Source organism: Lampris incognitus, chromosome 13 (genome assembly GCF_029633865.1).
Source record: "Lampris incognitus isolate fLamInc1 chromosome 13, fLamInc1.hap2, whole genome shotgun sequence".
Lineage (NCBI taxonomy): Eukaryota > Metazoa > Chordata > Actinopteri > Lampriformes > Lampridae > Lampris > Lampris incognitus.
This window is the reverse complement of record NC_079223.1, coordinates 14900256-14924479: the sequence shown is the minus strand read 5'-3', so window position 1 is coordinate 14924479 and position 24224 is coordinate 14900256. Positions and strand designations below refer to the sequence as shown.

Below are 24224 nucleotides of genomic sequence, written 5' to 3'. Positions count from 1 at the left end.
CACAATAAAGATGTGTTTTAAAGTACAATGGCCGAAAATGGTTAATGGGCGCATCAGACTGCGTTGACGCTAGTCTTGTAGTCGAGACTACCCAAGACAAGACCAAGTCCAGACTAAGTCTAAGTCTAGACCACTCAAGACCGATGGAGCCAAAACTTGAGTCATCGTCTTCTTCTTCTTCGTTGTCTTCTTCTTCATCTTTGTCTTCTTCTTCTTCTTCTTTCGGCTTATCCAACATTTCTTAGGGGTCACCATAGCGGATTTTACAGTTTCCATCGGTACCCTGTGAGGGCACAGCACCAATGTCGGCCATTGTTAACCCGGGCCTCAACCGATCTGGTATGGTGCCTCAACCGATCTGGTATGGTCTGGTCAATCCACATATTGATTTGGCACAAAATTTTACGTAAGATGCCCTTTCTGACACAACCACTACCCCTATGGATGGGGGCACAGGTAAAGCGCTGGATGCCATCCCAGTATTCATGGACTTGCGCCCATGCCTGTCGCCACAGAGCCAAAACTTGAGTAAACTTGGGAATTGTAGTCTCTGCGGTTTGTATCTAAAGAGGCTTTTGTCTTTTTTTACGCTTCTAATTAAAGATGGTTTACCTGGATAAGTCACCTTTGCCATTCTCCTCCATTGTTCCTTCATTTGTGAGCGTCCTCTATACATCTAGCAAATGTCAACAGCATCCAAAATGAATGGGTTAGATAGGGCTGAGACAATGACTACATGGGAAAAAACTTACTTTATGTCACTCTACAACTGTCTTTTTGTTATTTTTGGGAGGTGTTAAATGCATAAGGTGCACCTTGTACTTTTTTTTTTAGAAGCTAGCCTCCACAGTTGTGAGGCTAAACAACGCCGATTGGCTGTGTTGGTTGAACAGGACATGATCAAAACCAACCTTTCAATACAAGTGTGAGGTGATGATGTCAATCATAGAAGAACAGAATGAAGATCCAGTATCAAAAAACATATGTCCGCTGCATTTGATACACTTCTATCTAGTTTGGACATAGCCTCTATTGAAATTGGAAAATATTGAAAGACGATTCCCTGAAATTGTGATGGTTTGCGATTTTGTGAAAGCTGCCCATTGACCCTCATTCATGAAGTACCTTTGCTCTGATTTTGCCAGGGTGATAATCTGTTTGAGTTCCATAAAGACTTTCCTGCCAAGCAGAACTATAAAGTGGAGTATTTGCAGCCATTCATGTTCTGTGAAATATGAAGCAGAGGTATCACAGTCGGCTCAACACTCTCCTTATCTCTGAACCAGTGGGGTGCATCGAATCTGAAAATCCTGTATCTGAGAAATAACCTCAAAAAAAAAATAATTTTTTTTTTTGTGGAATTTTCCCCGTTTTTCTTCCCAATTGTATCCGGCCAATTACCCCATTTTTCCGAGCCTTCCTGGTCGCTGCTCCACCCCCTCTGCTGATCCGGGGAGGACCGCAGACTACCACATGCTGCCTCCGATACATGTGGAGTCGCCAGCCGCTTCTTTTCACCTGACAGTGAGGAGTTTTGCCAGGAGAACATAGTTCCCCTCCCCCCCCGAACAGGCACCCCGACTGACCAGAGGCGGCGCTAATGCAGTGACCAGGACACATACCCACATCCGGCTTCCCACCCGCAGACACAGCCAATTATGTCTGTAGGGACGCCCAACCAAGCTGGAGGTAACAGAGGGATTCGAACAGGCGATCCCCGTGTTGGTAGGCAATGGAATAGACACTACGCCATTCAGACACCCCCACTAACCTCAATTTTGATTTAGGAATTTTTTTATATGTCTGCAGTGTTCTTGTTGGCATGCCTGAGAGCTGTTTTGCATATTAACTGCCAACGAGCTGGCAGCTCAGGGTTGACTTTGTTTGGACTAAAAGCGTGTGCGCGCGCACACACACACACACACACACACACACACACACACACACAGCCAAAACAACCCCGCAGAGTCCTCGCCGTCTGTTTTGTTTTGACAAGATGGATGGAGGGGCTGCTCCACTACGATGGCTGTACCCCACCCTGAGAGCAACAGAGAGAGGCTTTTTGACTTCTAAAGTAACTTTTATTTACACCACATTATAAAGATTTTCCATCCCATTTCAATATAAACTGGTAAACAAACAACATAAATTCTCAGGCATCATTACTGTGGCTCCATCAAATCATTTACACAAAAAAACTTCCCTGTCTCACACACACACACACACACACACACACACACACACACACACACACACACACACACACACACACACACACACACACATCACAATAAATTAAAAATGAAGAACAAGTTAACCATCTTCCCTCAGTAAACATAAAACCTGACTGATCCCCCACAGAGCCCTGAAAGAGTCCAGATTACTGGTCAGGGTGTAGAAAGTGTGCTCTATCCTCAGATGAGCTGCCACCAGACCCCTCAGACTCTGCACCACATCAGTCCAGCCCTGACCTAACATCTTATTCTTCCTGGTCTTCCAGGTTGCTAGCTTGGGAGTTCCAAACAAAAAATTGACTAGGACCAGAAGCAGTCGTTTTCTTGCTGTGTATTTAGGCCCAAAAACAAACAAGGGGACAGAGAATCCCCCCCCCCCCAAAGCTTCCACCCATTGTAGCAGTACTCTAAATAAGCCCACTAATCTAAGACAAGAGACCACTAAATGCTGTAATGTTTCCCTTTGTGCACAGAAAAGACATTCTTCCCCAGTGCTTGGATCCAGGTGAGTGCTGTGTCTGTTTGTGGTTATTGCGCCATGTATAATCCTCCACTGGAGGTCAGCCATCCCTTTCTCAACAGGAGGTTTATACAGGACCCTCCGCCTGCCTTTAGGGTTACAGTCTGAAGCAAAAACCTCAGTCCACATCAACTGCTTGACTTCAAGCCAGAGAGCGAGGGTTGAGCACCTTCACACAACTGTGATAAAGCTGGTTCTTCCCACAAGAGCTGAAACTATCTAGCACTAGTGTTTTCAGGGAATGAAGCAGTCTGCTCTTCCCTCGTCACTCCTTAACAGCAGGACTGATGATCAGGGAGGGAAAAATGTACTCATTGTCATCATTCCATTGGTCAGCTAGAGCACAATTTTTGGCAAACGCTCTCAGTGGCCCAGACAGGAACTTCAAGACTTCCTCCATAACCCTCCTCAGCATTCTGGAGAACCTGATGTTATTGATACCACTTAGTGTTTCCGTTGATGTTTTTGTTAGATGGCCCAGTTTAGTGATGCCAGCCTCGACAAACTTAGTCCTTACTGTAGCAGAAGAAAAGATGATATTCATAAGGAAGTCATCATAAAACAGTGGCTCCTCAAAAAGCTACATTCCTGGTCTAGGGTCAGGAGTCTGTGTGACCTTCAGCATCTGCCAGGTATCAACCACCGAGTTGTGTGTAAGTGTAGTTAGGTCAGCTTCAGATGATCTCAGCAGAAAAAGTTGTTTATTCAATCCAAGTCCAGCCAGCTTTCCTAAGAAGCAGCCAAGCAGGAGCCAACCAGCAGTGGCTGCAGCCACACAGCAGCCTCTGTACCGTCTGTAGTCTGAAGGCCACAGTTCTGGATAGAATGTCTATAAGTCCTTGTCCTCCCTCTGCCACAGGGAGATGCAGGACTGATGCCCTCAGCCAGTGTTGAACAGACCAGAAAAAATTCACCCAGAGCCTCTGCATCAATTCCATAAGGCCTGGCGGGGACAATAAAGCAATGAGTCTGTGCCATAGAGATGAGGTGACCAGGTTATTTATTATCAGCGCTGTTCCCCTGTAGGACAGCTGGAGTAGCAACCATTTCCATTTAGACAACTTGGCTTCCGCCTTTTCCAGAACTCCCCCCCCAGTTCAGCTTCTGAATGTCCTCACTTCCTAAGTATACTGCTAGGACTTAAATACCTAATTCTCCCCACCTAAGGTTCCCAGGAAGACCAGGAGTACTCCCTAAAGCTCCACTGACCCACCAAACAAGCCCCACTTTCTCCCCAGTTAACCTTGGATGAAGAAGCCTTTTCATATAAGACTATGCTTTCTTTTAATTCCTGGACATCTCCCTCTCTCTGGAAAAACACTAACATCATCAGAATATGTAGATAGAACAACAGGAGTGTTTTGAGGTAGCTCTGGCAGAGAGGACCCCTCAGCCTGCTCCTCAACCTGCACAGGAGAGGCTTAATAGCTGGGGCAGCCCTGCCTGATCCCTCTCCTAACTGGCACAGGACAGCTTAACACTCCGCCCACCTTCACTACACAACAAGCACCACCATACAACAACTTTACCCAGGACAGGAACCCCTCCCCAACATCAAAAGCCTGCAAGGTAGAGAAAAGAAAACCATGATCTACACGGTTAAAAGCCCCCTCTTGGTCAATAGATATAATACCAACATTTATATAACGTAATTTACAGATAACAAACACATCTCTCATTAAAAATTAATTATCCAGCATAGACCTGTCTGGAACACAATAATATTGATCTGCACCAATCAACAGCTCAATAAATATTTTCAGTCTGTTTGATAAAACTTTGGAGAGAATTTTATAGTCTGGGCATAAAAGAGCTACTGGTCTCCACTTTTTTTTTAAAAGGACTAAATCTCCCTTCTTAGGGAGCAGAGGGAGAACTGCACACTACAGGGAGCTGGACGTATACCTTTTTTAAAACACTCTTTAAAAATGTCTAGAAGGTCCTGTCCCCCAAAACTCCAGAAGTGTTTAAAAAAAGTCATATGGTAAGCCATCTATTCCTGGAGTCTTGCCTGATGCCATCTGAGACACAGCAGCAGTGAGTTCACCCAGAGTCGTGTCCAAGCTCAATATATCCTGTTCTTCTGGACTGGACTGGACTGGACTGGACTTCTGGACTCCACTGAAGAAGACCATGTAGAAGCTCTGCAGCAGAGTCTGCATCACAGCTGTCTGCCCTGAACAAGTCTGTGTAGAAGTCCACTGCATGTTTCCTCATCCCAGCTGAATCTGTGGTCACCTTTCCATCAGCGAGACAAAGACATACCACATTTTTTTTTAACAACTGACTTTTCTAAATTATAGAAGAATGTGGTTGGTGTATCCATGTCCTGGACTCTAGCTCTCTCTTGCAGGAAGGAGTTCAGCTGTTGTCTTTTACAGGGTAACAGATCATTATTCTGCTGATCAATTTGCGAGACAGAGACATCTTCCAGGTCTCTTCTTCAAACTCTTTTACAGCTCTCTTAATGTTAGTTGTGGAATTGTATGCGTATTGCTCACAAAGCACTCTAATTTGGGCCTTTCTTTCCTCCCACCTCTGAGTAAGAGAAATAAAATTGTCTTTCTTAGATCTCCCAATAATCCCAAAATAATTTGAAATTTTCACAAATAAGATCATGTAATAATTTAACATTAAAATGCCAATTTTTTTTTTTTTTTTTTCTAGTGGGAGATAAAATCAGCTCCATTAAAACTAAATGATGGTCTGTAAAAGTGACATGATGGATCTGACAGTTAACAACTCGAGCGGCAAAACAACAAGATACATAAAACCTGTCTAATCTAACTGCCATCTGATATTTTGACCCAGGTGTACTGTCTAACTGAAGGGTGTTTCATCCTCCTACATATCAACCAAATCAGTTTTCTTTAAGACATGGGACAAAACAGAGGATGACTTATGGTGTGGGTCCTCTCCAGTCCTATCTAAAGTAATGTCAGTGTAACAATTCCAGTCCCCACCCAATTCAATACACTTTCCTGGATCAATGCCACTTAATTTTTCTATCATTGTGTCTTTTACAGACCACATGATTAATAGAAAGAAAAAAAATAGTTGGAATTGGCATATACCCCCAATTTGATGTTACAACAAAATATTGCGATTTAAAAAAAATCACAAAATTATTAATATTATTGATATTGTAATTCTATGTTAAGATATTTATAAGGCTTCCCTCATATCTGCAGTGTAATGTGAAAACTGCAATAAAAAAAAGCAAAACCAAATGAATTTAACTGAAGCTGTATGTGTTAGAAAAACTTATGACTCTGCTTCGCTGAATAAATATTTGAATTCATATTCAAACATTCATACCCCCAGTCGATTAATTGATATGTAAATAGTGGTTAGTTGTGCCCATCATATACATCCTCTGTGTTGTTGCTGACAGGAGTCACTGGTCTGCATCCCAGCCAGTGTCCTTGAAGGAAGTTGGAGGTTTCTAGTAAGAGGAACTTTAGGATGTTTATTTTTCCACAAACTTCCTCATTTTTGCCAGGCCTTTATAGACAGGGGTGGAGTGGGGTGTGTGTGTGTGTGTGAGTGAATTGTGGGGATTTGAGGATAGAGATGGGGTGGGGTCTAGAGGTTTAGGCGGGTAGATGTCGGAGTGGTGCTGGGTGGGGTTGAGTGTTCTGACCCAGCTGGCTCAGATCAAGCAGTTCTGGTCTAACAGGACAGACCAACATCTGGATCAAGTGTGTGTGTGTGTGTGTGTGTGTGTGTGTGTGTGTGTGTGTATTTGTGTGTCTTTAACACAATGTTCGTAACATGTGCATGCCAATCATTTGTTGTCTATCTGTGTGTGTGTGTGTGTGTGTGTGTGTGTGTGTGTGTGTGTGTGTATTTGTGTGTCTTTAACACAATGTTCGTAACATGTGCATGCCAATCATTTGTTGTCTATCTGTGTGTGTGTGTGTGTGTGTGAGAGAGAGAGAAAGAGAGAGAGTATTTGTAGCCAGGAGGCTCTCCGGTTGATTGTTTTTCTTGTGGTGGGTGGAGTGTGAAGAGAGGAGGAGCAGGGAGGAGGCTCCGCTTCGAGTGTTTGAAGAGATAGAAGTCATTAGAGCGCTGTGAAGAGGGCAGATGAACAGTGATTTATGTTCTGTTCATTCTGGTTTTGCTGTTTTCAAATCTGTCCTTAACTTGTTCAGCACAGTACACCATCCTGACAGAGAAACAGTCCCACTGTGTACATGCAGTACAACATACTGTATCCTGTATGTATACAGTACTGTATACAACTAATAGCTGTATTTTCTTTCTTTTTGTCTGCTCATGTGAGGTAGATTGGGCTGCCCTCTTCTCATAAATGCAGTGACGGTGGTTATCAGAAGACCTTTACTCACCAAGTCCGAATTTTTCAACAGCATTTTATTTTTTATTTTCTAATCCGTCTAATCTGTCAAAAGTCTCTGACTTCGTTGATGGATATAAAAAAACGCCACAGAAAACTCACAGATGTTTCCCTCAGAGTTAGTGTGAGTAAACTAAAAGTGGGGTTTAGAGATCTTGGGAGGAAGATCTAGCTATACTTTGAAAACATCCTGCAAAAGACTCTGCCCCCTCACTTCTGCCTAAGAGCCTCGTGAATGGGGACCAATGGAGACGCCGGCTTGCAATGAACTCTCGAGAGAAAATGTGTCTCTGTTTACAGCAGTAGGGTGGCCACAGACGCCGGCTTTATTTCTCCCTGCGTCTACCTACATGGTAGCTGTCAGGATGTAGAAAGAGTCTGACCAAATGCTATGAACATTTCCTAAATTAAAATCGGTGCTAGCCACTTTAATGGATAAAGAATGCATCATTAAATCTGTTAAAGATTGACTGACCGGGCGTCCGGGTAGCATAGCAGTCTATTCCGTTGCCTACCAACACGGGGCTCGCCAGTTCAAATCCCCGTGTTACCTCCGGCTTGGTCAGGCATCCCTACAGACACAATTGGCTGTGTCTGCGGGTGGGAAGCCGGATGTAGGTGTGTGTTCTGGTCGCTGCACTAGTGCCTCCTCTGGTCGGTTCGGGCACCTGTTCGAGGGGAAGGGGGAACTAGGGGGAATAGCGTGATCCTCCCAAGCGCTATGCCCCCGCGGCGAAACTCCTCACTGTCAGGTGAAAAGAAGCATCTGGCGACTCCATATGTATGGGAGGAGGCATGTGGTAGTCTGCAGCCCTCCCCGGCTTGGCAGACAGCTCGGAAGAGTGGAGTAATTGCCCGGGTACAACTGAGGAGAAAAGGGGGTTAAAAAAAATTGACTGACTGATTAAAAAAATAGAAATAACAGCAGATTGAACCATTGTGGTGGTGCTTTAATATGCCTGTTGTGTGTCTCAGTATGCTAACTTGTGTCTCCGCTTGCTAGCTTTGCTGTCAGTTAGCTAGCTAGTGCAACAGTCAGTGTCTTCAAATAGACAAGGTCAACATATGACTTGCAAGGGTTGTTGAGCGTAGAGAGACTCATGTATAGTACTTGAAATAGACTGATGCTCACATCATATAGTGTTGCATTAAACCACTCCTTTTTGGTGGCAGCTCTCTGGTCATGGAAAAAGTCATGGAGAAGTAATGGAAAAAAGCATTGGTGAAAAAATGGTGTGAACTCTGGATTTCAACTGCCTTTTCTCTCAGTGTAATTACTCCAATTTATGAACTGTGCTCTGGTGCCTCACAGACACTCCATGTGAAGGGGAGACAGACGGAGAAAGACAGACAGATGCCATGTCTGCCAGTACAACCAGCAAACCCAGTCAGCAGGAGAGGAAAGGCAGCTTCTTCAAGGTAAGTGTCAAAACCAGAAACTTAAACCTCTTATGTCTGCATAGATGGTAAGAGAAAATGAAAGTAAATATTTGAAGAGGTTATGAGATGATAAAAGTAACATCACAATAAAGAAATTTTTGTGGAAAAGTAATAAAGTTTGTGGAATAATGATGATGTAAATGAGAAGGTGGAAGGCAGATTTAAATTCTCCTTTAGAAGATTCCTGCCGAACTTGCGTGTGTAGACGTTTTGTAATGTTTGTTATCTTTTTATGCATACTTTATAAAGACTTAACCAGCTTCTTTTTTTTAAAGTATCATTATTGAGGTGTTCAGGCAGAGATATGGTGGTATTTGGTGATAGCGTTACTTGTTCAGAGGAGTGTCTTCTCAGTAGATTTGATGTGACATCGTTTAAAGGCGAGTGCTGGCCATCAGTATTTGGTTTTAGATGGGTGGAGAGTGTGCGATTGCTGTTATCTGTACTAATTACAGAACTGCCATAAACACAACAGTGTCAGCACAGCCACACCTCAACACAATGACGCAACCAAACCAGAGGACTGAGTAAATCTGAAAACATCTTTTTTTAGCCTTTCTAGATTTGTCTGCCTTCCCATGCGTTCCCTGTTACCTTTAATTGTAAAGTAAGCCTTCATCAGGATTTGCTATAATTATTATTAATATTATTATTATCATCATCATCATTATTAGTAGTAGTAGTAGCCGCCTTCCTGTCTGCTAACTGACTGTTTTAGTACACGAAACCTCAGTCTCTTTCAGCACCAGAACTGTCAGTATACACACACACACACACACACACACACACACACACACACACACACACACACGGGCATACGCACGCAGTCATGCATACACACATAAATATACATACTATTACTTTTACTACTGCTTCCACCATTACTATTTTTGCCACTTCTACTACTACTACTACTACTACTGCTGATGCTACTTCGACTACTACTACTACTGCTGCTACTACTACTACTACTTCTACTACTACTGCTGCTACTGCTACTACTGTTATTACTACTTGTACCACCACCACCCATAGCCCCTGCAGTGTGTATATGGAGTGATGGGTATGAGGGATAGAAGAGAGATAAAAGGGGTGTTAATGTGGACAAAGTTCATCTGATCTGGAGAAATGATTCCTGGGAAAACTGCTGGGGCTGATTTGACAGGCTGTTTTTTTTTTAGTTGAAATATAATTCACAGATCTCGCAGGATAATAAACGAAACATCCTGATTAAAAACCAAGATGGTGTGATATCTAGCAGCGGCTCCCTAAATGATAAGTAATATGCTGTGGCGTAGGTAGAAATCACAGTGTGGGTGGGCACAGAAAATCAGGTGGGCCTTGCCCGTCCAAGACCAATCATACTTAATAGGTTCTAAAACACATATGTTAGCCAAAATAGGCCATTGCAACTATACTTGCTTGAATGCACCACAGTTTAATCATACAGGCCTTATACATCATCAGAGGTAATGTTACAGGCACCAAGACGAATATTAACAGCATCGCATAGCCTGACACATCGCATAGCCTGGCACATCGCATAGCCTGACACATCGCATAGCCTGGCACATCGCATAGCCTGGCACATCGCATAGCCTGACACATCGCATAGCCTGACACATCGCATAGCCTGGCACATCGCATAGCCTGGCACATCGCATAGCCTGGCACATCGCATAGCCTGGCACATCGCATAGCCTGACACATCGCATAGCCTGGCACATCGCATAGCCTGACACATCGCATAGCCTGACACATCGCATAGCCTGGCACATCGCATAGCCTGACACATCGCATAGCCTGACACATCGCATAGCCTGACACATCGCATAGCCTGACACATCGCATAGCCTCGCACATCGCATAGCCTGACACATCGCATAGCCTGGCACGTGGCCACATATTCACGCACACACAGTTGACAGTTGCAACAGCATCATTAATCAAGCGTATGGATAGAGGTACACACAGGGCCACTGACACCAGGAGAACACCGGGTCAGTTGTCCTAGGCTCTGGGTCAAGGAAGGGTCCAACTCCGACAGCTCCTGCTGCCGCTGCCGCTCCATCAGCCCTCAGCGCACATGATGACGGATGCCATGTAGCGCCGCTGGAGCAGGGGGACCCATGCAAGCCCGGTCAGAGTTAAGGTCCAGACTAGAAAAGAGGTTTACATGCACACCGTCTATGTTTGGATTTTTAAAGGGCCCATACCCACCTAGGCCCACCCACAGCTACGCAGCAGATGTGAAGGTAGAGAAACAGAAAGGTTTAAGAAGACAGTCTTTCCTTGTGACTTCTTATGGATGACAGATTGTGAGTTAGTCAAGTCAACATTTATTTCTATAGCATGTTTAAAACAACCATTTAAAGGTGGTTTTTATCGGGTGTATGTATGTCACTAGGGGATTTTACTCAGTTTATGTCAGTCTGTTTAGTCATAGTTTCCATGTAAAACCCATCATACAGCTCCATAACACATCCTGTTTTTCAGAGCCAGCATGTCTGCCGCAGCCAAATAAGTCAAATTAAACTCCACTTTAATCGCCAAAGATTTGTTTCATAGGACTCTCCTGTTTGTCTCGGACGGTGACTAGCTTTTTATTCCATAGCAAGAGGCCTTAAAATCATCCTTTTTAACAGGGCCCTTTCTTAATGGCACAATTCACAGTCAGTGCACACAACGGCTGTCCACCCCGCTTTGCTGTTGTTTTGGTCAGACGTCATTAAGTGTTTTTCTCTTTATTACTAACAAATGAGAAACCAGACGATGCTGCATCGCTTTGACTTCCTTTTGAGGCTTTCAGTAGTCGCCATTTCTCAAACAAATTCGTAATGTTGACCCGATGGTGAGCTACGTCATGTTTCTGGTGTCATCATTCTGAGCCATCCCAGTCGCTGCTCCAACCCCTCTGCTGACCCAGGGAGGGCTGCAGACTACCACATGCCTCCTCCGATACATGTGGAGTCGCCAGCCGCTTCTTTCCACCTGACAGTGAGGAGTTTCACCGGGGGGGACATAACGCATGGGAGGATCACGCTATTCCCCCCAGTTCCCCCTCCCTCCTGAACAGATGCCCCGACTGACCAGAGGAGGTGCAAGTGCAGCAACCAGGACACATACCCACATCCGGCTTCCCTCCCGCAGACACAGCCAATTGTGTCTGTAGGGACGCCTGACCAAGCCGGAGGTAACATGGGGATTCGAACCGGAGATCCCCGTGTAGGTAGGCAACGGAATAGACCGCTATGCCACCTGGATGCCCTGATCCCAATTTTTTGACCAATTGAAATAACACTAGTCTACGTGATCACAGTGTACATGTGTATTGTGTTTACGTTGCCCTCGATCACAGTCATTCTTAATGCTCTTTAAATGCCCACAATAAAAACAGGTAGACACAGTAAATACAATTCTACTCATGTTGATGCACTGGAGCAGTACACATAGTATTTGCAGTATAGTTAGATTTGGTACATACAGTGTGCCATCCCAGATATATGAGCTGATGAGTCTTTCCTGAAACGTCAACACATAGTCTCTTCTGTCTCTCTGAGTTGATGTAACCCGACTTCCATGTTGCACAACTCAGCTCTGCAAGTGGGAAATGAAACCAGTGACTGGAATGTGACAGTGAAGAGGCTCCCAGGCGAAATCAGTTGCCGGGGACCCACTCTTGTTTTCCGATAAACTGAAACTCTGTGACTCAGGGATGGACTGGGTCCAGTTAAGCACCATTGTTAAATGTCGGTAATAGGTTACTCTAATAGGTGAGACCTACACTAATAGGTGTCTCAGCGCATGCTCAGTAATCCAGATGTTGAGATCCTAGAAAAGTTGAATCGGTTCATCTGGACACAAGATGAGCCGATTCAACTTTTCTGGGATACACTAATAGGTGAATTATAGTTCTGTCTTTAATAGTGTTTAGGTTTTTTTCTTTTTTTGGCTGCTTGAATGTGTGTGTGTGTGTGTGTGTGTGTGTGTGTGTGTGTGTGTGTGAGTGAGAGAGAGAGATTTCCTGACCTGAAGGTTGACTTTGGGATAAACCGCTGGCCCTGGCAGTGATGCTTAGACAGGCCGGCTCAGATTGCATGATAGTACATTTTAAAGTAAAAGAATACTAAATCCCGGGGCGTCCGGGTAGAGTAGCGGTCTATTCTGTTGCCCACCAACACGGGGATCCCGGTTCGAATCCCCGTGTTACCTCCAGGTTGGTCAGGCATCCCTATAGACACAATCGGCCGTGTCTGCGGGTGGGAAGCCGGATGTGGTTATGTGTCCTGGTCGCTGCACTGGCGCTTAAGAGTTGTAAACAGAGAGAAAAAAACCCTGATGCGGCACAACAGGCTCAGACTTAACACGGATGTGATGAGATGCCACAGTGACGTGAAATTTGTGAGGGAAATGTCAAATGGAGATCTCCCCTTTAGAAAAAGTTGTTAACTTTATGCTTATTTTTCAAAGTATACGCAAGTGTAAAATGTAAAGTAACTTGGGAACTAAAAAAATTACTTTTAAGTATGCTATGTTTGCCGATGCAGTTGCCCACTGGGGACCAGGGGTTCGCGCCCTGGTCTCGTCAGATGCGACTGTGGCCGGACTTGATGAAGCAGCAATAACTGGCAGCGCTGTCTTCGGGAGGGGGGCGGAGTCGGCTTGTGTTCGTCACATGAATGCGTCTCTGTGTGTGTCGGAAAAAGCAGTGGTTCGGCCTGGAGTCACCTTGTCACGAAAGTGGCGAGGCGTCTCCTTCGAGACTGCCGACCGGAGAGATGCAGTTGGCGAACGCATACAATACGAGGGTGGGTGTTTGAATTAAAATAGGGATCGATTGGCCACTAAATTGGGAGAAAAAGGGAAAAATCAGAAATAAATTAAAAAAAAAAAAGTATGCTATGTTACCCATCCATCCGTTACCCAAGCTGCTTATCCCAGTCGGGGTCGCAGGGATGCTGGAGCCTATCCCAGCAGTGGGACTTAACTGACCCAGTTTTGGTTTATAGAAGTGTACTTGCAAGTGTACTTAAAGTTAACTAAGTATGCTTGTGTGCTTTTGGAAGTGAAATGTGTACTTTTAGTTGACTTATACGCATACTAAAAACGTATTTACGAAGTATTTAGAAAGTTAGGTTGAACTAGACTATCGATTTAAGGCTTACCTTGTCCCAGTACAACAGTAAAATGGAAACTCACTTGTATTTATTCGTTTAGTAGGGATATTTCTAAAAGTGCACTGAAGTTGACTGTTGCAACCAGAAAGTAGGGCCTCTATAGTTGATTAATTAATACTTAATTTGGTGATAAAATGATTTTAACGAATAATCTGATGAAATTCTAAATCCACTTAACTCTGTGTGCGTGTGTGTGTGTGTGTTTGTGTGTGTTTGTGTGTGTCTACCTGTTCGAAGCAGATGTACATGTCGTCTCTGTTGAATGTAAAACTTTCTGTGTTTCCTCTTTGTGTTGTAGCTCATTGACTCATTTGCGTTGGAGATTGGGACTCTGAAGAAGGAGCTGGTGAAGAAGACGAAGCCGGTGGACAAACACCGGGAGACAGACAGACTCCTCGGGTGAGCCAGGACCCTTTCCTTGCATTTGGTTTAATTGGGTGTGATCTCCTACTCCCGCCAGTGGGAGGTGCTCTTGACAAACCTGTGAATCTGAAGAGAAAAACCCACTAATGGACCACTGAGAAAATATCTGGGAGTCATTTTCTGTGATCCAAAAAAGTACAGAGAGACTCGGCAAACATTGATTGCCTTTTGTTGATTTATTTTATTTTTGCTCTCAAACTGAAATTGACAGCTATTTTTGTCAGTTACTTGTTTAATAAATTCCCAGTTTTGTGATCCTTTCAGAAATTGATAATGAATTTTATATATATATATATATATAATGAAACGGGCTTGTACTGTTTAATAAAAAATTTACTTGATTCACTGGATTATATATACACATATACATATACACACACACACACACACACACACACACACACACACACATATATATAAGATTTTTATGTATGTACGGAATACACGTATTCCGTACATACATGTCAGTGTGTGTTTTGCACATGTGTCCATGTGAATTCTGTGTAAATATGTTTGCGCGTATCCCTTCCTTTTCTCCCCTCAGAGTACCTTTATCCTTCGTGGTTATTAATTCCTCTTCTAAGGTAATTCTGTTGACGTCAGAGACTGACTGATGAGGAAACGGGCGGCTCAGTTTCGGTTTGTGTCAAATTGACAGACGTTCTTCTTTATCATCACGAACGTTTTCATGATTTCTTTCCATTCTTAAGAAAGGAAACTGCCCACTTTCTCCCTTCCGTCCTTTGGCTATGGTCTGTTCTCTGTGAAAAGATATATCTAGTTTAAATCATCCACAGGTCTCCACTCGTCTGTCTTTTTAAATGTGCCAACCAAGCCATCCCTCCCTCCTGTCCTACGCACCTCTCTGATACAGATTTACCTCCGCTGTCCTTTTTGTGTAGTCAGGATGGGTTCCAAAGCAAGAAACAACTATAAGAATCCCAATCTGAGCTAGAAACCCCAATCTCAGTGCTATAATAAAGGCAGAGTACAACATCCGGTAGTGTTAATAAGTAGGCAGGTTGTGTTATTTACTGATCCAGTAGAAAGAATGCTGACTGAATGTCGGTTTGGGACCTTCTCAAGTCCCGGGTGTTGTATTGAACTCTGTTTCCATGTTGAGATCTGTTTCCCCCTAGCCAGTTCGATTCAACACCGGGATGCTTGATAAGCGCAACTTCAACCTAACCCTAAACTTAACCTTGTAGTGGATGCTTAATGGATTTATGGACATAATTCACCATAGCCTGTTGTTTATATTAATTAAGTTGATGTGCTCACTTTAAAAGCTCAGGGTGTAGCCATGATAACGCAGCACTATGCTGAGGGAGGCGAGGTGTGCAAGGATAATAAATGACACGCGTTAGTATAGTCAAAGAGAGAAGTTGTTTGTCTATGTTTTCTCACAACGTCCACACTGGTGACCCCGACGTTTGTCCGCTGGATGTTTCCAGAGACAGCTCTTCACGAACATGACGACTAATGCAGTTTCTTTCAAATTGCCGGAGTTCTGGGAGTAGTCAGCCTCGGCTTGGTTCGCCCAGACAGAAGCGCAGTTTGCATTGTGGGAAATTACCGCGGATGCCACAAAATACTATTATGTGGTGTTGGCTCTCAGGAGTTCAACAGCAACCAGAGTGGTGAGCCTCCTAAAAAATCCTCTGCAGCAGGATAAATACGAGACACTCGAGGCTCACCTGTTGAAAACTTTTGAACTTTCTGATGCTGAGCGGGCCAGCCAGCTCTTCTTTCTACAATGCCTCGGTGAGAGTAAGCCGTCCGAACTCATGGACAGGATGCTGGATCTCCTGGGAGAGCACAAGCCTGACTTCTTCTTTGTTCAACGGTTTCTGTGACAGCTGCCTTCTCAGGTGCGGGCTGCTTTGGTGAACACCGCCATCACTGACTGTCATACTCTGGCTAATGAAGCTGATAAATATTTCCTGGCTGGTCAACAGCACTATGCGGCCGCTTTTTTTCCTGCCCAAGCCTTTTTACCAGCCTGTGTTTCGATCGATGCTGATCTCCATGTAGTTTTCAGCAAGGTGGGAAATGCTGGGGCTGGTGCTCAGTAGTGGCCATGTGCGTCAGCAGAACTGGCAGGCTGCTGTTCATCCAAGACACCATCTCCGGACAGCAGTTCCCATGTGACAAGGTGCACAGAGGAGCATACTGCCCGCATCAAGAGTAGACGTCCTGTCCTGCGGATATGCCCCCCCCCCCCATGGAAGCTGCTAACGGCAGCCCCATCCACACTTATGACACTAGGTATGTGGAGCTGTATTTCAGCAGACAGTGGTTAGGTTGGGACTTTGTCATGATAAAATTGGCCGTCCCCCTCCTCGGCACAGATTTCCTATGCTCCTATGGACTGCTGGTGGATGTCAAAAACCACTGCTTGATTGATGCTGTCACTTTCTGTTCATATGCGTGCATTCTCAGCGGAGCAGACTCCATCAGACAGTCTAGCATGCTCTCCGCCGCAGATGAGTTTCTCCAGTTTCTCGCTGAGTTCCTGGTCCTCATGCAGCCCACCTTCTCGTCATCCACCACCAAGCGTGGAGTGGAACATCACATCACTACCACTGGCCTACTGGTCTATGCTGAGGCTCGGCACCTCAACCCAGCCAAACTCACCGCCGCCAGAGAGGAGTTTGAGAATATGGAGCACCTCGGCATCATTCACCACCCCAACAGCCCATGGGCTTCACCCCTCCACATTGCCCCAAAGCCTGGCGGTGGGTGGTGCCCGTGCGGCAATTACCGCCGACTCAATGCAACAACACTGGACCGCTACCCAGTCCCACACATCCAGGGCTTTTCCGCCCACCTGGCTGGAAAAGCCATCTTTTCCAAAGTGGACCTCGTCCGTGGATACCATCAGGTGCCCATCCACCCACTGGGTGTCCCCAAAATGGTGGTGATCACCCCATTTGGACTGTTCCGAGTTCCTGCACATGCCAGTAGACCTCAAAAATGCTGTGCAGACATTCCAGCGCCTCATGGATTCAGTTCTACAGGACCTGCCTTTCATGCTCATCGCCAGCACCTCCAAAGCGGAACACCTGTCTCACCTCCAGACACTTTTCAAGCGGCTCAGCCAGCACGGGCTGATCGTCCACCTAGCCAGATGCTAGTTTGGGCTGACCACCATCGAATTCCTCAGACACCGAATCACCAAAGACAGGGTGGTACCCCTACTATCAAATGTGGACGCCATTGTGACTTCCCGCAACCTCTCACAGTCAAGTCCTTGCAGAAGTTCCTTGGCATGGTGAACTTTTATCACCACTTTATCCCCAGAATTGCCTAACTCATGTGACCCCTGTACAATGCCCTGAAAGGCAAGGCCAACAAGCACACTGTTGACTGGTCCACAGAGAGGGACAAGGCATTTGTGGACACTAAGACTGCTCTGACTGATGCAACAATGCTGGCGCACCCGTCACCCAAGGCTCCGATTGCCATTACCACGGATGCTTTGGACTATACAGTCAGTGCAGTGCACGAGCAGTGGGTGAACAGTGCTTGGCAGCCGCTCACTTTCGTCAGTGGACAGTTACACCCCAGTGAATGGAAGTACAGCACCTTCAATTGGGAGCTCCTCGCCCTCTACCTCACTGTTCAACACTTCCGTTCCCTGCTGGAGACTTGCCAGGTCATGGCATTTGTGGACCACAAACCACTGATGTTCACCATGGCCAAGGTGGCTGAGCTGTGGTCCGCTCGCCAGCAGCAACACTCTCCTATATCTCGGAGTTCACCACGGATGTATAGCATGTTGCTGGCAAAACCAGCCTTGTCACCGACTGCCTCTCCTGGGCCATAGCGGGGGCCATCCATTTGGGACTTGACTACGCCTGCGTGCCAGCTGACCAGGCCGCCGACCCAGATTTGCAGGCTTTCAGGACGGCTGTCTCATTGCTGCAGTTCGAGGACGTGGCTTTCGATGATGCTGGTACCATGCTCCTGTGCGACGTCTCCATGGGTCAGCCCTGGCCTGTCATTCCCACTGGATTGAGGTGGCGTGTTTTTGACACTGTCCATGACCTCTCCCACCTGAACAAAAAGCCATCTCAAAGACTGGTGGTGGCCAAGTTCATCTGGCATGGGCTCAAAAAAGATGTGAGAGACTGGGCTGACACCTGTGTTGAGTGCCAGCGCTCTAAAGTGCACTGCCACACCAAAGCCCCCCTGGCACAGTTCCTGGTGCCCAAAAGGAGGTTCAACCATGTAAATGTGGACCTGGTTGGCCCCCTGCCCCCCTCCCACGGTTTTACTTTCCTCCACAATGATGGACAGGGCAACTCGATGGCTGGAAGCCGTCCCATTGTCATCGATGACTTCCATCAAAGTAGCCCGGGCAGTCGTCAGGATCAAAAGTTTTCATCTGAGCTCTGGAACTTAGTTGCAGAGACCCTTGGAGTGCAACTTCCACAACCTAAGGCTTACCTTAACCTAATAGTAACGGATAGCTAACCCTTTTCCAAGCGAACACTTTCGTCTGACTAGAGGGAAGCAGATTTCGACGGGGAAACAGAGTTTGATACAACTCCGGAGCTCTCTCCATTGAGTGAATGTCCATCTGAGGTTCACTTCTGTCTTACCTCTGTTTCTATCACTCTCCCTCATTGCCTCCTTCATCAACACAGTTCTTTTTCTGATGCCATGTAGAGTTTCCACTGTCACTTCTGTTGCTCCGCCATCTGCCATTTCCGCAATGGGGGGATAGCTACCAATAGCTACCAGGGAAAACAAAAAGGCTGTCCTCTTCCTGTTTTGGTTGCGCAATGGTTGACGCACTTCCTTTGTGCCATAAATCAAGCCTTAATTTTCCTGCGAGATCGTACCCAGTGGCAGACAGAGTTGCATAGTGAAAGCGAGTGAAAGAGAGGCTTATATGGAACCAGTCTAAACGCTGATGTTGTCATTATTCTATAGCCATTACACTGCAGTCAACATTTACTTCATAATGATAAGTTAAAGCAAAAAAAGTTGCCTACATCCGCCTTAATTATGTTTGACTCCTGAGAAATTTACCTTTAGGACAGGGTCAAAGCTTAAGAATAAGCTTTCGGCTATTTTGTTTTTCGAAATAATCGTTAAACTCAGTTCTGTCTTTCTTGACTCAGTGACGGTCAATTACAAAATTTAGTCATCATTAAAGAAATGCAGACTTCAATGCGGCAAAAATATAGTAAATCAAGCCATTTTGCTTTTATTTATGATGCGTTATTCATAACTTTTGGTGTAAGATTTTAGTCTTGGGTAAAATCTCTGATTCCAATACTCAATTTTAACCTAGTATTAACCCGATATCTGACATTGCATTGCACATCTTTTTATATTTAATTGTGTCTTTGCCATGTGATATCATTTGTTCCCAATCTTTGTTCCAGGCTCGACAGAGAGGTGGGTGGTCTCTTCCTGCCCGCTTCCCCCTGTAGTGCCATGGGGGTGGGGCTGGCGGGAGCGAGGGACTCAGGCTACGACTCTCTGCACCGGCGGATGAGCGTTTTGGACAGACTGGTTCAGACCCACTCTGTGTGGCTGCTGCTGGGTTTAAACCACCAGGATGCCGGACGCATTCTGCAGAGCCAGCCCATCGGGGTAAGGGTGCCAAATCAGTTCTGCACCTCATTCACCTCACTGTTGAACTAAAACGTCACGTTAAACTGTCCTTACATCAGCATGGTTTTGTGCAGATATTAAAAAAAGGATGAATGATAACCCAAGGTTTAAAAAAAAAATCTTAAAAGGTAGAATCTGCGGTTGATGTAAACAGCAGCTATCTGCCCCACTTCTTCTGTTGGTTTGGTCAGACTTCACTTCATAAACATTGTTCACTTTATTAGTTGTGAATGAGAAATCCAGCCGATGCAGCGTTGCTTTCAATCCTTTTGAGGCTTTCAGTTGTCTCTGTTTCTCAAAACAGATTCACAATATTGACCTGATGGTGAGATGCGTCATGTTACTTGTCAGTTGAGCGTTCCTGTTGTTGCAGTACTCCACATAGCGGTGGCGGCACAAGACACTACTGATTGTGCCTTTAAATATGTCAAAAAAGGGGGGCGTCCGGGTAGCATAGCGGTCTATTCCGTTGCCTACCAACATGGGGATCGCCGGTTCGAATCCCCGTGTTACCTCCGGCTTGGTCAGGCATCCCCACAGACACAATTGGCCGTGTCTGTGGGTGGGAAACCAGATGTGGGTGTGTGTGTCCCGGTCGCCGCACTAGCGCCTCCTCTGGTCGGTCGGGCCACCTGTTCGGGGGGGGGGGGGGGGATAGCGTGATCCTCCCACACACTACGTCGTCCTGGTGAAACTCCTCATTGTTAGGTGAAAAGAAGCAGCTGGTGACTCCACATGTATCAGAGGAGGCGTGTGGTAGTCTGCAGCCCTCCCCGGATCGGCAGAGGGGTCTAGAGCAGCAACCGGGACTGCTCGTAAGAGTGGGGTAATTGGCCGGATACGGTTGGGGAGAAAAAAAGGGGGGGAGTCAAAAAAGTTTTTTTGAGGTGGAAAGTTCTGGTGTATTGATAAAGAGAATTTGTGGGTCAGGTTTATTGAAATGGTATTTTTCAATTCCACCAAAGGCCAGTAGGAGTTGTCAGTCGGAGGAATTAACGTAAAAACGGCAAACAGAAAAGCAAACTTTTTTATTTCAACTTCTCAGAGCTTTGCTTGATTTTCACTCAGTGTTTGAATGGCAGTGTGGTTTCAGAAAGAGGGTTTTTACTTTTCAGCATACCTAACTAAATCGTTTTTTTTAAAAATGTAGTCGGTCATATATTAATGACGGAGCAAAGCTATAACTCCATGTTTACTTCTACTGTGCCCTGCTAGAGTAGCTCAGATGGTCTCAGACGTTTTTATTACAACGTTCCCATTCATGAGATGGAAGCCTTACAATGTGAGCCTTTAAAAAACACCGAGACCTCTCCGTACACAAAGACAGTCTTCACAACATGGATGGAGAACAGAAGACTTTGTGCTGTAAAGTGAAGTGAGTCGATATGACGCTAACCAGTGTTTTCTCCTGCTTCGGTTCAGTCGTTTGTGGTGAGGAAGTCCGCCAGCTTGCAGAGGAAGGTCATCTCTCTGCGCGTGGATGGAGACTCGGCTTCCCGTGTCAAAGACTTCCCCGTCAAGGAGAGTCAATACAGTAAGATGGAAACTCTTTCTCTATGTGTGTGTGTGTGTGTGTGTGTGTGTGTGTGTGTGTTTGTACTTCCACCTTTGTGAGGACCAATTTGAGTTTTTAACTATCAGAGTGAGAACTTTTTTGGGGGGGGGGGACTTCTCTTTATCAATTTTTATTGATTTTCACAATTCATTTTTATGCACATACACGTGAATGTATATGGAACTACATAACCATAATTGCTTTATACTACCTAATCCATATACATAGATTAGTACACAGATTGCTCATATATCTTGCCATGCATATCATTCATAATAATAATACACACATACTACATATAGAAAAAAGAAAAAGGAAAATAAACAGACAACAAAAAAAGCGGGGGGCTGGGGGTTCTCTGCCGTCTCGGTCTAACTCTGATCTTCCTTATTGAGTGGGATTTGTAAGCTCTTGTAATACTCAAAAAAAGGGGGTCCGCGTCTTCATAAACTTTTGTATAGAGCCTTGACAGGTGTCTCTGATTTTCTCAAGTTTCCAAAACTGCATAATGTCTTTAATCCATCTGGGAAAATGAGGTGATGCTTGTTGCTTCCATGAGAGAACAGTGAGACGTCTAGCAAGCAAAGGGGTAAATGCTATAATTACATGTGCTTTACCTTTAAGGGTACGAGTTTCTGGACCAGACCCAAATAGGGCACATATGGGGTTAGGAGGAGCATTTTTGAAGCATCTTGCTATAGGCGTTAAACATACTGGTCCAAAATGTGTTAAGGTTGGGGCAAGACCAGAACATGTGTGTGTGATCTGCTGGTTGGCTTTTACAGCGAGGACAGGAAGGGTCTGCATGAAAAATGTTGGCTAGTCTAGCATTGGTCACAAAACAACCTTTAGTTGTATTAAGCTGTGTCTTGCACATGGTGAGGAGGTGTGTATTAGGCCAAGTGCAGCCTCCCAGACTTCATCCGTCATTTTTAAGGTCCTCTCCCCAAAGTCTCTGAACAACTTGCAATGAATGAGGGGAGATATTACTTATTCTCTCATAAAGAACTGATATTAAGCCTTTGCAGTGTGGTGATAGAGAACGAATGTGATCGATTGTATTGTTTGTTGGCAAATTTGGAAAGGAAGTAATGTTTTTCTGGGCCAAGTGTCGGATTTGGAGATATCTGAAAAAGTGAGATTTTGGCAGATTGTACATTTGGGAAAGTTGTGTAAATGAACCGAATTTTCCATCGACGTATAAATTAGACAGTGACTTGATTCCCTTCGAGGACCAAACTCCAAAGGTAGAATCAGAGAAACAAGGCGGGAAGTTGTCATTATTTTTGATAGTGAGAATTTAAAAAAAATTTTTTTAAGTAAAGACGTTTTTGGCCGGTCTTCAATTGGTCAATGTTAGGGTTTGGAGGACTTGGGTTAAGGTTAGGATTAGGACCAACACAGTTCAACTGAAGCAGCATGGTTATTTGAAGTTAAAAGTCTGAGTCGCATGTTAAAGAGCAATTTCGAAATGTTCATTTGAAGTCCCTTGAAATGTGAAAGAAAAAAGGTCTTGACACATTCTAATGTGGCAGCTTCTTCAGAAGACTAAAGATGCCAAACAAACATGAATGATATACGATTTCATACAGGTGGGGAAAATTCCTGGAAGGATCCAGTTATCAAAAGTTTAAAAAAAAAGTCAAAGCATCTTTATTGACCCTTACAGGGAAATTAGTTTGCAGCCAGTATAATAAAACTCTCACACAAAAACCAAACATACAAACAGCAAGGCAGAACTGACAACAGGACATGGTGGGCAAGGAGAACCAAGGCACTTCTGTTGGCTGGTTCAGTCACTTGACATCAACTGTAAAATTGACCAGTGAATTTTTATTTTGTTTTGTGGAGAGCTGATTTCCATCCATTACCCAAACCACTTATCTTACCCGCGACCCTGAGAGCGGGATAAGCGGTTCGGATAATGGATGGAAATCAGCTCTCCACAAAAAAAGCCAGAAAGGCTACAGTTTTCATCCAAAACAAGTCCTTGTTCCGTTTGAAGGAAAACAGATAGACAGAACACCCATCCATCCATCCATCCATTATCTGAACCGCTGATCCTGCTGTCAGGGTTGCAGGGATCCTGGAGCCTATCCCAGCAGCCATTGGGCGGCAGAAGGGTAGACACCCTGGACAGGCCGCCAGTCCATCACGCACAGGGCTGACATACACCCACGTACCTAGGGACAATTTAGTACGGCCGAGTCACCTGACCTACATGCCTTTGGACTGTGGGAGGAAACCGGAGCACCCGGAGGAAACCCACGCAGACACGGGGAGAACATGCAAACTCCACACAGAGGACGACCCGGGACAACCCCCAAAGTTGGACTGCCCCGGGGCTCAAACCCTGGGCCTTCTTGCTGTGAGGTGACCGCGCTAACCACTGCACCACCGTGCCGCCGTAGAAAGAACATACATATATGAATTGTTTTGTGGCCCTGTTAAGGCTGAAACTACACCAAGGCTACATATCTACAAGGCTCTGCCTGCATTAGATGTTGAGACAAACAGATTTTAGGGGTTAGGGAATAAGAGTAGTCAGTGGGGGTCCACACAATATAGAAAATCAAACACGCGCACGTGCGTGTGCGCGCATGTGTTTGAAATTAATTCGTTAAACCCGGCCTTTGGGGGTCTCTCAAAGTCTGTGTCCATTGGCTGACCTCATTTGTGATTTGATTTTGTTTTCTTCTTGAACTGCATGAAAATCACTGGCTTGTGAGTCAAAATGAAAAAAAAGGGAAAAAGAAACCCATCATTTCTCTGCCAGAAGTAAACATCCCCAGGTGTCCCTCAGCCGGCTTTGCTGCTGCATACCTGAAGTTCATTCTGACTGAGGATTAAGCCTGCCTGGGTTTATTAAAGGTCTGGTCAAGCT

The 24224-nt window shown here is 45.1% G+C and overlaps 1 protein-coding gene across 1 annotated transcript in view; it reads left to right on the top strand.

Annotated features, from left to right (window-relative positions):
- The window catches only part of rin2a (Ras and Rab interactor 2a), a 77632-nt gene that overhangs the window by 14498 nt on the left and 38910 nt on the right, over positions 1-24224 (top strand). Inside the window, exons 2-5 of the mRNA XM_056291700.1 lie at positions 8427-8533; positions 14030-14130; positions 19554-19764; positions 21208-21319. Of these exons, the coding sequence (XP_056147675.1) occupies positions 8427-8533; positions 14030-14130; positions 19554-19764; positions 21208-21319 (531 nt within the window). The remainder of the gene's footprint in view (positions 1-8426; positions 8534-14029; positions 14131-19553; positions 19765-21207; positions 21320-24224) is intronic.